Genomic DNA, 15,112 nt, shown 5'->3' on the forward strand with positions numbered 1-15,112 from the left:
TAGTAGATAATGTGGAGAAAAATAAATAGAGACAAAAAGGAATACACCTTTTCAGAAGCACATGGTACATTTACAGAGATTGACCATGTGTTAGGGCATAAAAACATTGCAAACAAGTGCAAAAGAGCAGAAATAATAAATGCAATCTTCTCAGATCACAATGCAATGAAAATAATAATTAGTATGGGTACATGGAGAGGCAAATAAAAAAATTAATTGGAAATTAAACAGTGCGATTCTCCAAAATTGGTTAAAGAACAAATCATAGAAACAATAACTTCATTGAAGAAAATGACAATAATGAGACATCTTTTCAAAACCTATGGGATGCAGTCAAAGAATTACTCGGGGAAATTCATATCCTTGAGTTTATATGTTAACAAATTAGAGAGGTCAGAGGTCAATAAATTGAGCATGCAAATTAAAAAAACTTGAAAGTGAGCAAATTAAATACCCTCAGATGAAGACTAGAGATCCTAAAAATCAAAGGAGAAATTAATAAAATTAAAAGTCAAAGAGCTATTGATTTAATAAGACTAGAAGCTAGTACTTAAAAAATAAAATAAAATAGACAAAATATTGGTCAATCTAATTAAAAAAAGGAAAGAAGAAAACCAAATTGACAGTATCCAAGATGAAAAGGGAGACCTCACCTCTAATGAAGAGGAAATTAAGGCAATCATTAAAAATTATTATGCCCAATTATATGGCAATAAATATGGCAATCTAGGTGATATGGATGAATATTTACAAAAATATAAATTGCCTAGACTAACAGAGGAACAAATAAGCTACTTAAACAACCCCATATCAGAAAAAGAAATTGAACAAGCCATCAAAGAACTCCCTAAGAAAAAATCCCCAGGTCCAGATGAATTCACAAATGAATTCTATCAAACATTGTAAAGATTAAAATTTGGGGGAAACTGAGGCAAGTAGAAATTTGTTTCTTTCTGCAAGAAGTATTATATTTTTAGAGGTTTATTGAAGATTAAAATATAAAGAAAACACAAGTAATAAAAGCACATGTCTAGGCCCAGAGAGCCTATTCATGACCACTCACATCTTGCCTGCCAGGTGGAAAGCCGCATATGCTCCGGAGAGGAATTAAAAAAAGGGCAGAGACTATTCACAACCAGGTTAAAATACTCCAACTCGCTCTCAGCCCAGGTGAAGTTTCAGTGAGATTAGAGGGCATTCTGGGGAAGTGGAGCAAGGACTTCTGGGGATTGAAGTCCTGGATTCAAGTCCATTTTTACAACGTTCAACTAATCCCAATATTATAAAAACTTTTTGACAGAATAAGCAAAGAAGTAGTTCTACCAAATTCCTTTTATGACACAAATATGGTACTGATTGTAAAGCCAGGCAGGTCAAAAACAGAGAAAGAAAATAATTGACCAATCTCCCTAATGAATATAGATGCAAAAATCTTAAATAGGATCAGCAAGTGATCACAAGGGTTATTCACTATGACCAGGTAGGAGTCATACCAGTAATTCAAGGATGGTTTCATATGAGGAAAACCGTCCACATAATTAACCATATTAACAAGCAAGCCGACAAAAATCACATGATTATCTCAATAGATGCAGAAAAAGCCTTTGACAAAATACAACACTCATTTGTATTGAAAACACTAGAAAGCATTGGAATAGAAGGGCCTTTCCTAAACATAATAAACAATATAAATCTAAAACCATCAGCCAACATCATCTGCAATAGGGACAAACTAGAAGCCTTCCCAATAAGATCAGGAATGAAACAAGGATTGCCCATTATCACCTCTATTATTTAACATTGTACTAGAAACACTAGCAGTAGCCATTAGCGAAGAAAAAGAAATTGAAGGTATTAAAATTGGCAATGAGGAGACCAAGCTATCACTCTTTGCGGATGATATGATGGTTTACTTAAAGAATCCTAGAGAATCAACCAAAAAGGTACTAAAGTTACAACTTTAGCAAAGTTGCAGGATACAAAACAAACCCACAGAAGTCATCAGCATTTCTATATATCTCCAACACATCTCAGCAGCAAAAATTAGAAAGAGAAATTCCATTAAAAATCACCGTAGACCATATAAAATACTTAGGAATCTATCCATCAAGACAAACACTGGAACTATACGAACATAATGGCAAAATACTCTCCACATAATTAAAACTAGATCTAAAGAATTGGAAAAACATTAATTGCTCATGGGTAGGATGATCTAATATAATAAAAATGACAGTCCTGCCAAATTAATTTACTTATTTAGTGCCATACCCATTGAACTACCAAAAAACGTTTCTACTGAATTAGAAAAAAACCATAACAAAGTTCATTTCATTCGATTTTTGTCTCTTTTTTCCTTTTTGGTTAATTTTGCTTTGCATTGCTTTTGTTTCTTTTCACAATTTTTCATCTGCCTGTCTTAATTGAGTTTTGAAATACTCTTTGAGCTCTTCCAGAGCCTGAGACCAATTTTTCTTTTGCAGTTTTTTATGTAGTTGCTTTGCTCTCACTGTCACCCTCCTGACTCTGAACCTTGCTCATGGTCTTTATAGAAATTTTCTATGGCTAGTAGATTTTTTTTTCTTTTTAATGTTTCATTTCCCCAGCATTTCCCCTGACTTCTACTTTTATTTTAAAAGTGGCCTCTGTTCTCAGGTTAGAGGGGGCACACTCTTAAATTTCAGTATTTCCTTGCTGTATTTCAGAGTTTCTGTACTTTTGACAGCAACCTCACACTGCTGTTTCAAATCTAAGAGCACTATTTTGTGCTGGGACTCAAGGCCTTATACAGACCAGGAGTGCTGTGGACTGCCTTATGCTGGGGTTCAGGTCCTTACTGAAGTCCTGGACTGGGATTCTTAGCCTCTCTTTGTCTTGCACCAAATAACTGGGTGCTTCCCTGTTGAGTGTCTTGCATGGAGGCTTAGGGCCTCATTTCAGGTTTGTGCTAGGGCTTACAACTTTAAGGGGTTTGCATTATTGTTGGCTTAGGCAGGGTCTCTGCATCTCGAAGTTGGCTTGGGCTCAGGTTGAGAACATGGAACAATATATGTGGTATGGGAGTGTTCACTGTTGGCTTGTGCTAGTATTCCTTGGTGAAGACTTCCTGTGGAATAAGCAATTTTGCTATGGACTGTGCTGCTCCCCTCTCACTCCAGTGAACCTGACCCCCTCTGCCTACCTTTCAAGTTGTTTTCTGTAGATTTGCTTCACTCCATCCTCTTATTGGTTCTTTCTTACTATTATTTGTTTTGAAGCATTATTTTAAGGTTGGTTAGAGAGGATTCTCAGAGTGGTTCAGGTGTTCCCTACTTCTTTTCTGCCATATTGTGTGCCAGTTGCATCTTTTCCTAGAATGATAACTTTAGTAGTTGTGGTAGAAGCATTGTTATTAGAATGATTTTGGGGGGGGGGGTGGGGCTTAGAATTCTGTTTTTTTCTTAATCAGGATTCGAGGGAGATGGTAGTTAAGGTAGTAGTGATGGCATGACTTGCTTGGTACATGCTGCCTCCCATCTTTCCCTCAGAGTCCTCTTCTTCCTCAGCTAGTTTAGCTTGCAGCAATATGCAGCCATATTGTTTTATTGCTTTTGTAGGTGTTGGTTTTCTTGCTTTCACAGTTCTGTTTACTTCATTATAGATTTAGTCTATGTAAGTTTCTAATTTCTTTCATGTATATAATCTTTTTTTGTTTCTTAAAGCTCAATAATATTCTTTTATGTTAATGTACTACAATTTGCTTAGTCATTTCCACTTGATTTGTATCTACTTTTGTTTGCATTTCTTTTCCCCTTAGAAGCTTCCCCATTGTACCACCTCCCCCTTTCAGGTTTTGAACTCAGGACTTTCAGTTTATGGGACTGATACAATGCCTACTCTGCTAAAGAATCACTTAGCTTATGGGAATAAGTATAAGCTCTCCAATTTACAAGCTAGTCTTAAAACTTGGGGTTCATCAGATCTATTAGGCTACAAGTTTGAGGTTTCTAGATTCCATATTGACAGGACCTAAATTGGATTATTTTGCCAATCAATCTGTAAGACTTCCATCATTTAATATTCCAAATTTTAGTCATCTTTGTCAAATTGCTGATTTCTCATCCATTCAGCAATTTTCTTTTTTATACATAAAGTTCATAACTGTGACTGTTTATTATGTGATTCCTTCCATCACATCTTAATTTTCCATCTTCCAAAGAAAGGTAGTGAAAAAAATTTATTATCAATACTTTGCTTCTCTTCTCTGTGGCTGGTCCCTCAACACCAGTTCTATTCTTTATTTTTTAATAGTTCATTCTTTATATAATCCCTCCATTGAAGTTCATTTTGCTTGTGTCTGTTCTCTCACTTACTTTGCCACTTAAGGTCTTTTCCCCTTCCCTTGGTTTACCTTTTCAGTTTTACTATATCAAAGTATGTGTGTTTGTGTGTAGAGGGAGGTTCATGTTAGGGCAGCTCCCCTTAACCCTTTCTAAATGTTTATATATTCATTTTAGGCTCATAGGATCCTGGATTTTGAAGTAGAAATGAAACTAGGGATCATCAAATCCAACACCCTAACTTCACCAATTAGGAAATTTAGGCCCTTTGAGGTTAGGTGATTTGTCCAGTCATAACTGGTGAATGTTGAAGTGAGATTCGAATTCAGGTCTTCTTTTACACTAAGTTTATTACTCTTGGTATTACATTAAGTTTTTGTATATACCCACATTAAAAGAAATAGTAAATTCCCCTCCCTTTTCTTCATTACTTCCCTAGTATATTCCTTTTTTGCTACTTTTTCTTTTCAAATTAATTTATTATTATTATTAACATTCATTTAAAAATTTCAAGTTATGAATTTTTCACACCCATTGAGAATTTAAGCAATATGATATTAATTATACTTGTGAAGTCATACAAAATATATTTTCATATTAGTAATATTATAAGAAAAAGGGAAGAAATAAAGTGAAAAATTTTACTTCAGTCTGTACTTAGAGTTTATTAGTTCTCTCTTTGGAGGTCAATAGCAATAACGTTTTTATCATGAGTCTTTTGGAATTGTCTTGGATGATTATGTTGATAAGAGTAACTAAATCTTTCACAATTGATTATTGTTACAATGTTGCTTTTACTGTATACAATATTTTCTGGTTCTATTCACTTAATTTTGCATCAGTTTATGTCTTCCTGAGTTTTTCTGAAACCATCATTTCTTATAGCATGATATGTTCCATCACATAATGTTCCTCATATTCCACAACTTGTTCAGCTGTTCCCCTATTAATGGATATCCCTTCCATTTCAAGAGCCTTCAGAAAAAGTTGCTCCTTTTTCTTAATACCATTTGTGTGTGTGTATATATGATGTGCTTGTATATCCCCTGATCCTGTTTGCTTTTTTTTAGTCCTCCCCTTTTTTTAGATACCATTAATCTGAGACACATTTATCTCATTTCTTCCTATAAGATTCTTATATAATTGAATATTTTTATTCTCATGGATTGTGATAATTAGATATCATAAGATTCATACTCTTTATCCTCATTCCCTAGTGTTTACCTTTTTGTCTTCCCTTTATTTTTTATTTAAAATATTATTAATTAGTAATTAATAATAAATAAAATAAAAAATAAAATTATTAAAAAATATGCCTAGGGGCAGCTCATAGCTCTGGATTGAGAGCTAGGCCTAGAGATGTTCAAGTCTGACATTATAGGAAGTATTTATTTTTTTATTTTATTTTTTTCCCCTTTTAAACATCATTTTATTTGGTCATTTTCAAACATTATTCATTGGAAACAAAGATCATTTTCTTTTCCTCCTCCCCCCCTTCCCTCCCATTGCTGATGCGTGATTCCACTGGGTATCACATGTGTCCTTGATTCGAACCCATTTCCATGTTGTTGGTATTTGCATTAGGGTATTCATTTAGAGTCTCTCCTCAATCATATCCCCTCCACCCCTGTAGTCAAGCCTTTGCTTTTCCTTGGTGTTTTTACTCCCACAGTTTGTCCTCTGCTTGTGGATAGTGGTTTTTTCTCCTAGATCCCTGCAGATTGTTCAGGGACATTGCATTGACACTAATGGAGAAGTCCATTATGTTCGATTATACCACAGTATATCAGTCTCTGTGGACAATGTCCTCCTGGTTCTGCTCCTTTCGCTCTGTATCACTTCCTGGAGGTTGTTCCAGTCTCCATGGAATTCCTCCACTTTATTATTCCTTTTAGCACAAGAGTATTCCATCACCAACATATACCACAATTTGTTCAGCCATTCCCCAATTGAAGGGCATCCCCTCATTTTCCAATTTTTGGCCACCACAAAGAGCGTGGCTATGAATATTCTAGTACAAGTCTTTTTCCTTATCTCTTTGGGGTACAAACCTAGCAGTGCTATGGCTGGATCAAAGGGCAGACAGTCTTTAATTGCCCTTTGGGCATAGTTCCAAATTGCCCTCCAGAATGGATGGATCAATTCACAATTCCACCAGCAATGATTTATTGTCTCAACTTTGCCACATCCCCTCCAGCATTCATTACTTTCCATAGCTTGTCATGTTAGCCAATCTGCTGGGTGTGAGGTGATACCTCAGAGTTGTTTTGATTTGAATCTCTCTGATTATAAGAGATTTAGAATACTTTTTCATGTGTTCAATAATAGTTTTGATTTCTTTATCTGAAAACTGCCTATTCACATCCCTTGCCCATTTATCAATTGGAGAATGGCTTGATTTTTTTGTACAATTGATTTGGCTCTTTGTAAATTTGAGTAATTAAACCTTTGTCAGAGGTTTTTATGAAGATTGTTTCCCAATTTGTTGCTTCCCTTCTGATTTTAGTTACATTGGTTTTGTTTGTACAAAAGCTTTTTAATTTGATGTAGTCAAAATTATTTATTTTACATTTTGTGACTCTTTCTAAGTCTTGCTTGGTTTTAAAGCCTCTCCCTTTCCAAAGGTCTGACATGTATACTATTCTGTGTTCACCTAATTTACTTATAGTTTCCTTCTTTATGTTCAAGTCATTCACCCATTCTGAATTTATCTTGGTGTAGAGTGTGAGGTGTTGATCCAAAACTAATCTCTCCCAAACTGTCTTCCAATTTTCCCAGCAGTTTTTATCAAATAGTGGATTTTTCTCCCAAAAGAAGGGGTCTTTGGGTTTGTCATAGACTGTCTTGCATGAGGTCATTTACTCCAAGTCTATTCCACTGATCCTCCTTTCTGTCTCTTAGCCAGTACCAAATTGGTTTGATGGCCACTGCTTGATAGTATAGTTTGAGATCTCGGACTATAAGTCCTCCTTCCTTTGCATTTTTTTTTCATAATTTCCCTGGATGTCCTTGATCTTTTGTTCTTCCAAATGAATTTAGTTATGGTTTTTTCTAATTCAGTAAAGAAGTTTTTTGGTAGTTCAATGGGTATGGCACTCAATAAGTAAATTAATTTGGGTAGGATTGTCATTTTTATTATGTTAGATCATCCTACCCATGAGCAATCGATGTTTTTCCAGTTGTTTAGATCTAGTTTTAACTGTGTGGAGAGTGTTTTGTAGTTGTGTTCATATAGTTCCTGTGTTTGTCTCGGCAGATAGATTCCTAAGTATTTTATATTGTCTAGGGTGATTTTAAATGTGGCTTTCTCAGCCAGCGAGAAGCCACCAGGTAGAAAGATAGAAAAAGGATAGAAGTTTCGGATACCCCAAGGGGCGTGGTGGAGCCAAGTTATAGATATGAGGTGGCAGAAATGAGTCAGAAACCAGGCCTTAATGATTATAATGGGGCCACAGCAGAACCCCGATCTTAGGATGTCACAGAGGCATGATCCATCCTGAGATCTACAATTAATACCACGCAAGTCGGAGACATGATAGAGAGAAGAGAGTGCCTGGCCAAAAGCCAGGTCCCAGGTGGGAGAGGTAGATAAGGAAAGGAATTAAGCAAGGACAGACATCAGTGAGAGCTAAGATCCAAGAAATAGCGGAGCTTGCTGTGGCCCTGTATTTAATCTCTTTGATATGCAAATATACACAATACATAGGGATGATTATCATTGGTTAATGACAAGGTATAGGTGTGATTTCTCTTAGCCAGGTGAACACAAAGAAACCTGTTTTCCCGCCTAACCTGGGGGAAGCTGGGGTCAAGGGTCAGAGGCTTTCCCAGCCATTCGCAAGACTGAGCATGCTCTCTTCTAAGACAGTCTTTACATTCTGTTTCCCTTGTCCCTAGATAGGTGTGGACTGCTACATTAAATGGTATTTCTCTTTCTAATTCTTGCTGCTGAAATGGGTTAGAGATATATAGAAATGCTGATGACTTATGCGGGTTTATTTTGTATCCTGCAACTTTGCTAAAGTTGTTGATTATTTCAAGTAACTTTTTGGTTGATTCTCTAGGATTCTTTAAGTAAACCATCATATCATCCGCAAAGAGTGATAGCTTGGTCTCCTCATTGCCAATTTTAATACCTTCAATTTCTTTTTCTTCGCTAATGGCTACTGCTAGTGTTTCTAGTACAATGTTAAATAATAGAGGTGATAATGGGCATCCTTGTTTTACTCCTGATCTTATTGGGAAGGCTTCTAGTTTGTCCCCATTGCAGATGATGTTTGCTGATGGTCATAGGAAGTATTTCTTGAGGAAGCCAAGTCTCTGTGTGTACAAGTAGGAGGATGTATGTAGCACAAGAAGAGAATTCCAAAATTAAGAGAAATTTGGTACTCCTTGAATAGGAATTCTTGAGATACAGTAGAAAATTTGGACAGGGTTATAATAAGATGTTAGAGAGGAGATAGGTTTGAGGATAATTGGAGTGAATGAAGAAACAGGAGATGGAGGATGGGAGTAATTTACTTTTAGTTGCCTAGCTATTGTAAACCTTAAAATTTCTTAGACTTATGAATGTTGGAAATTTCACCATTGGGAAATTTCATACTTGGAAAAAATTTCCTACTGATAGTAAGAACTCTATTGGAATGTGAACCCCCTTGGCATGGGAGGATCCTTCTCCTCCCTACTTAAGACTACTTTAGGACAGAAACCTTTTGCTGAACAATGGAAAGGGCTTTGACCTATGCTTCAGCATAGAACAAGAAGTTCTTTGAGTCATGATTGATTTTAGAATTGATACAATAGAGATACTTGGAATGACAGAACCAGGTCTTGGAACTTCCAATCTCCACCCTACTCAGAGTAACAGGATTTAGGAAGGGCTGCAGCAAAGGATCAAGATTTAATTATTTGAGAATATGACCTTCAACAGACATGTGCAAAGCCACAGACCTCTGGGCGGTCCAGGGTTAAACTAGAACCACCATTGGCACAGGGGAGACATCAACAGTGATTGGTAGATGTGAGAACTGAGGGGAGGGAACTTAGATGGTTTCCTTAAAGATAGCAGGGTCTGAGGAGAGAGGGAGGAGGTTTTACTCTGAGGAGGTTTTGCTCGAGGAGAGTTTTTTGCTCTGAGAAGAGGAGGTTTTGCTCTGAGCGAGGTGACTCTGAAGGAGGACTGAGGAGGTTGCTCTGTTGGAGGACCAGGAGAGAAGGCTGGCTCTGAAGGAGGAGAATTCTCTGGAAACATTTCTTGAAAGGAGGCTCTCTTGAAGGTGGAGCCCGAGGTTGGCATGAGAAGCCTTACCTAGAGAGATCTAGGGTGAGTGATAAAACCAACTGACTGATTTATTCATTCTTATTCCTTTCTTTCTCTCTTTTTCTATTGATTAATCAGTGTATTATAAATTAAATTTCTCTCTAAAACCCAGTTGGCTTGGGCATATTCATAAATTGGGAATATATTCCCTGGCGACCATCTTATATTTATATAAAACCAAGACACAGTAGAAAACATATTTCAGCGGTCATAATTGATATATATATTTCCCTTGCTCCCAAACATTTTAATTATCACAGCTTATGGCTCCCACTCTCTTATCTACAACTATTTAACACTCAAAACTATTCTAAATCTAACACTATTTAATACTAGTATAAAGAGACTAACAAGAAGTATGAGTTTGCTAGCTATAGAGATGCTGAGAGGAAGAGTAGGTATCAAAGTAAATTAGACTGCCAACAGTTTTAGCAGCATTGTCAATGGGGTGTTGTGGGTCAAGGTAAAGGGGAAAATCACCCAATGTGATGATGAGGTTGTGGGGTGGTGGTGATATCTGCTGGGCTTGGTTTCCTCCTCCTTTGGCCTGGGAGCAGGGTAGGTTGGTATTGACATTGACTTGGAAGTTTTAACATCAAGATTTTTTCAGAGAATTCAGTAGTAGATTTGCCCCCTTTCATAAGGAAGGGATATTATTGGTAGTAAGTTCAGCTGTTTCAGTTCAGACAAATACCATTTGTCTAGCCCAATCTTCATCATTGATACCTTACCTAATTTTAGTCCTATCTATACATGGGCTCTAGAGCAAAAGAAGCCCCAACAGAAGACTAACATAACATATGGTCCTTTTCACCTTTTCACAGTGTTCACAGAATTGGAGGATAATCAGACTTAAAGGGCTGTGGTTATTGCCACTTGGCTTCCAATTATACTTACCCCTGTAATTTAATCCTACTACTTCTTTGCTTACACGCTACTATCCAGTGTAGGTGAGGCCCTCACATACTTTTTACCATCTTTCTACTTTTTGATGCCTCTATATAATGCCATGGAAGTAGTGGAACCATTTATTTCCATTTACTTTATCTTATCCTTAGGACCAGGAGTCCTATAGGTAATATTCCTTTTATGTTACAGTTCTACCTGACTTCCCAATACTGTCATACCCTGTTCTTTATATTGAATTGTTAGGTCCAGGAAAATAATTACTGATTTAAATAAAAACTTCTATAATTCACTTGTTATTATAGGAATCTAGGAAAGATAGTGACTACTAGATTCAAGGGGATGGGAGGAGCCTCTGGGGGAATTTTGACCTTTGGTTTGGAATAGCTAAATTAAGCAAGACCTGTAATCTCAAGGAAGTCCTAAAAGTAAGGGAGGGAGGTTTTACTGAGTGTATGAGTTTTTTTGTGTTTGACATTTTCTTTTGTAAACATTTTCAGATTATGTCTACTTTGAAAATTCTTCAAGTAACCCATACTTGATAAGAAGAATAGAGGAGCTCAATAAGGTAATGTGTTATTACTTTATTTTGTTCAGGGATTTAAGGCTTATTGTGATAATAATTTATACCATATGGGTCATTCCAGTTTGTGAATACTTAAATGCATTAATATCCTCATTTTATAGATAAGGAAACTAACTACCCAAAGTTGAATATCAGTAGAAGGTTTTAAACCTTGTTCTGCTTGACTCTTTTAAGTCTAGGACTATGCCCACTCTACTATGCTGCTTGCAAATTAGCTTTGAGATTTTGGAGTAAAGACAAATTAATGATACAATATATCATGATTTAGATTGACAATTCCCTTAAGCTCTTATAGTAACTAAAACCTGCATCAGCTTTGCTTATAATGCTAATGATAATGCTAATCATTAGAACAAATCTATAATTTGTCTGCTCTGGCTATGCTTGCTTTCATCATTGAAATCATACCCTATTTGCATGGGATACTAACAGAAGCAATGAAGTAGAACTATTAGGCTTCAAACTTCCTTTTCTCTATGAAGAGAGGAAAACAGTAAAATATTCATAGACTCCAAGAATGTCGGAGTTTGGAGTTCTGTCAAAGTCCTCCAGGCCCTGCCTTTTCCTTGAACAGAGGTAGAAACTGAATTGACTGAAGTTTAGTGCCAGAAAACAACTCCCCCCCCAAAAAAATCTTATAGCAACTAAAGCTTAGAATCATAAAATAACAGGATTGATAGGAACTTTAGAGAGATTGCTTAGTGATAAAATCATAGATTTTGAGCTAGAAGAGAAGAGTCTTTGGAAGTTATTTAATCTGATACACTTATTTTACAGTTGAGAAAACTGAAAGGATAAGGGACTTTCCCAAGTCCCATTGATAGTAAGTTTCCAAGTTAGAATGTCATCTAAGATAAGTTAATTTTTCCTTGTTTTGCAATTAAATATCAAGCTTATGTTCCTCTAAGGTGCTTAGATCTTTTCCATATGAATGTTACTCAGCCACATTTCTTCTTTTTGTATTTGTTTTTTTTTAATCAAGACTTTATGCTTATTCCTTCTAAATGTATCTTTTTAGTTAGATTCAACTTGTCCTTCTAATCTGTCAGATTTTTTTTAAGGATTCATGTTAGTTTTTCCATCTAGCTTTGTATCATTTGGACACAAATCAAACCATTAATAATTCTTTGAGTTTGGTCATTCATCCACTTCCAAATCTATCTAACCTGTATTATTATTCTAACCCACATTTCTCCATTTTGTTCTCAAGTGTATTCTATGAGAGACTTTGTCATGTCTTCTGAAATTAGTGTTAGCTGTGTCTACAGCATTTTTCTTACTTAGCAAGCTAATAACCTTATCAAAATGTGAAGTACTATTAATCTGGTATGTCCTGTTTTTGATGAAACCATGCTCTTTCTTATCAAGACTTCCATTTTAAATGCTTGCAGACCATTCATCTAATTGTGTTTTAGAATATTTTAAGAAAATGAAATCAACTCAGCCTATTTGTAGACTGTATTCTTTCCTTTTTTGAAAATCAGGACATTTTTTTTCAGTGTTGAGTTGCCTTTTTTCTTTTTTCATCATTTATCAAAAATCACCTGATGTAGCTTTTCAGTTATATCCAAGAGTTCTTTGGTGCCTTTTTTTTTTCCAGTTCATTTAGTCATGATAACTTGATCATCTTTTCAGTTATATTTCACTTTCTTAAATAGTGCTTTTACCTCCAATCTTTCTTAATCTAACTATAGTTCTCCCTTCTAGGGAGGTACTATTATTTGTTTTGTTGTCCCATTTGCTTTGAGCAACCCTGTTCTTTTCAACATTACTTGTTAGTTTTTTGTTCTTTTTGAGCTTTAACATTTTCTGATTTGATTCAGTCCCTTGGTATATAAACTATAATATATATACATGTATATATATATATATATATATTTTTACACACATACATAATATATATGACAGTAATAAAATTAATGATCTTTTTAAAAAATATATGGCATCTCTCCAATATCTCTTCTATCTTGGCTTTTTTTGACCCAGGATGTTCTTTACTATCATTGTTACTTAAAATAATATAATTTCTATTTCCTCTGAAACCTGCCCTACTTTTTATATGGTTCACTGTATGTAACCTATACTGCCCTATATTTTTAGTTTAGTCTTTTTATAAGCATACTTATTTTGTAGTTATGCTTATAGGTATATATCTTAGTTTCTCAACTAAAGTGTAACTCCTTGAAGACCTGAATTGTTTATTCAGATATCTTTCTAGATACCAATCTCAAAACCAACACAAACATTTTATAAATACTAAGGACTAGTTAATTGATAGCTTCAGTTACTTCACTTAAGCAAATTCTCTTTCCTTTTTCCTTTAATTTCTAAGGCTGATGGTTTTGATATCAATTAATATATTTGTCAGTAAATATTGAGCACATGCATATTTAAAGTTGAGGATACAAGTAATGGTCACTGCCTTTAAGCGTCATAGATAATTGGAGATTGTAGAATTCACAAGAAATAGTGGAAAATTTAGGTTCTAATCTCAGATTTGCTACTTAATCATTATGTGATTTTTGAGCAAGAAAGCTACTCCCCCTTATATAGTTTGAGGTCTATAAGATGAGATGTTGGGATTAAAGGTTGACTCTGGCTATAGGTTATTGTGAAGAAAATACTATGTAAACCTCAACACTTCTTTAAGTGTAAAAATATTTATTTTTGTCATTATTCCTGCTCTATTTCTATTCTAAATACCACACAGTATGAGGCCATAAGGCAGCTAGATGGCTAAGTGGTTAGAGCACTGGGCCTGAAGTCAGGAAGATTTGAGTTCAAATCCATTCTCAAATGCTTACTAGCTGTGTTTAGGGGTAAGTCACTTAACCTCTGTTTTTGCCTTAATCCTCTGGAGAAGTAAATGACAAACCATTCCAGTATCTTTGTCTAGAATACTCTATAGACAGAATGGTCTATGGGACAGTATGGTCTATAGACAATGGGTCTATTGGACGCAACTGAATGCCAATGAGGCCATATTTGATTTTATGTCAAAATACTTAAATTTCAAAGCAGATCATAAAGTATGTAGCATTAAGGGGAGATCCGAATTGACTGGGATATTGACAGGTGGGCAAGATCTGAAGGGAAAAGAGAGAGGAGGAGAGGGTCTTATAGGAAGAAAGACCAGATGGAACAAGGCATAGTAGACAGATTTGGGGCTAAATTGGAGGATTCCTGTTCAAGATTAAGGGGAGATAAAATTAGAAAGTTAAAGGCAGTTAGTGGAGGCTGTCAGTCAGAAGAGTTAAATTGGATGTGAATAATAACAAATTAGCAAAATAGTAGCACTCTACTCTTGACCGTATTTCAAACTAGGTACAGCTGCCCCGTGAAGCCATCATAGAGAGGAGCAACCCTGGTGAAGAATGAGCCTGCTGTCCTGGCCACCAACCCTAGTCCCTGTACATATTTGCCTCTAACAGAAAGTGATAAGCAAGAGCCCTGCTAGTAGCAGTATCTCCTAGACCTATGGTCTTTCTTTCTCCCAAGACCTCACAGCTATCATCGAGGGAAACAATATATAAAACACTGGTCAACTGCAGATTCCTACTTATCAGCAGCTACAGTTACTGAATATCAGAAAATAAAATTCTCAACACTGAAGTCTTTGGCACTATCATATGATTCCACATTAGAAATGAATATGGTTTTTATCAACATCAATGGTAATGACTTTAAAGATGTATGAAGATTAGACAAGATATTTATAAAGTTCTTCGTTCAGTGCCTGATATTTAATAAATGAATGTTCTCTCCCCTCTCCTGTGTCTGCTTTTCAGTTGTACCTTAATAACAGTTGTTCTTTTTCATTGTATTTGTAGCTGGTCCTTCAGTTTACCCTCATTAAAATGTGAGCTCCTTTAAAACCATAAATGCTTTGAACATATTAATACTTACTTTTAAAATTCATTCAATTCTCAGTTCACCAAATAATTGCTTTCTTTGTAAGAGTTTTTGTTACATCCTGAGTCT

General features: G+C 35.5%; 1 protein-coding gene across 6 annotated transcripts in view; it reads left to right on the top strand.

Annotated features, from left to right (window-relative positions):
- The window catches only part of MTA1 (metastasis associated 1), a 192,445-nt gene that overhangs the window by 37,788 nt on the left and 139,545 nt on the right, over positions 1–15,112 (top strand). For all 6 annotated transcript variants that reach the window (XM_016425614.2, XM_056821296.1, XM_007473327.3 and 3 more), the window contains exon 2: positions 11,046–11,113. In XM_016425614.2, coding sequence (XP_016281100.1) covers positions 11,046–11,113 — 68 coding nt within the window. The remainder of the gene's footprint in view (positions 1–11,045; positions 11,114–15,112) is intronic.

This window comes from Monodelphis domestica, chromosome 1 (genome assembly GCF_027887165.1).
Source record: "Monodelphis domestica isolate mMonDom1 chromosome 1, mMonDom1.pri, whole genome shotgun sequence".
Classification (NCBI taxonomy): domain Eukaryota; kingdom Metazoa; phylum Chordata; class Mammalia; order Didelphimorphia; family Didelphidae; genus Monodelphis; species Monodelphis domestica.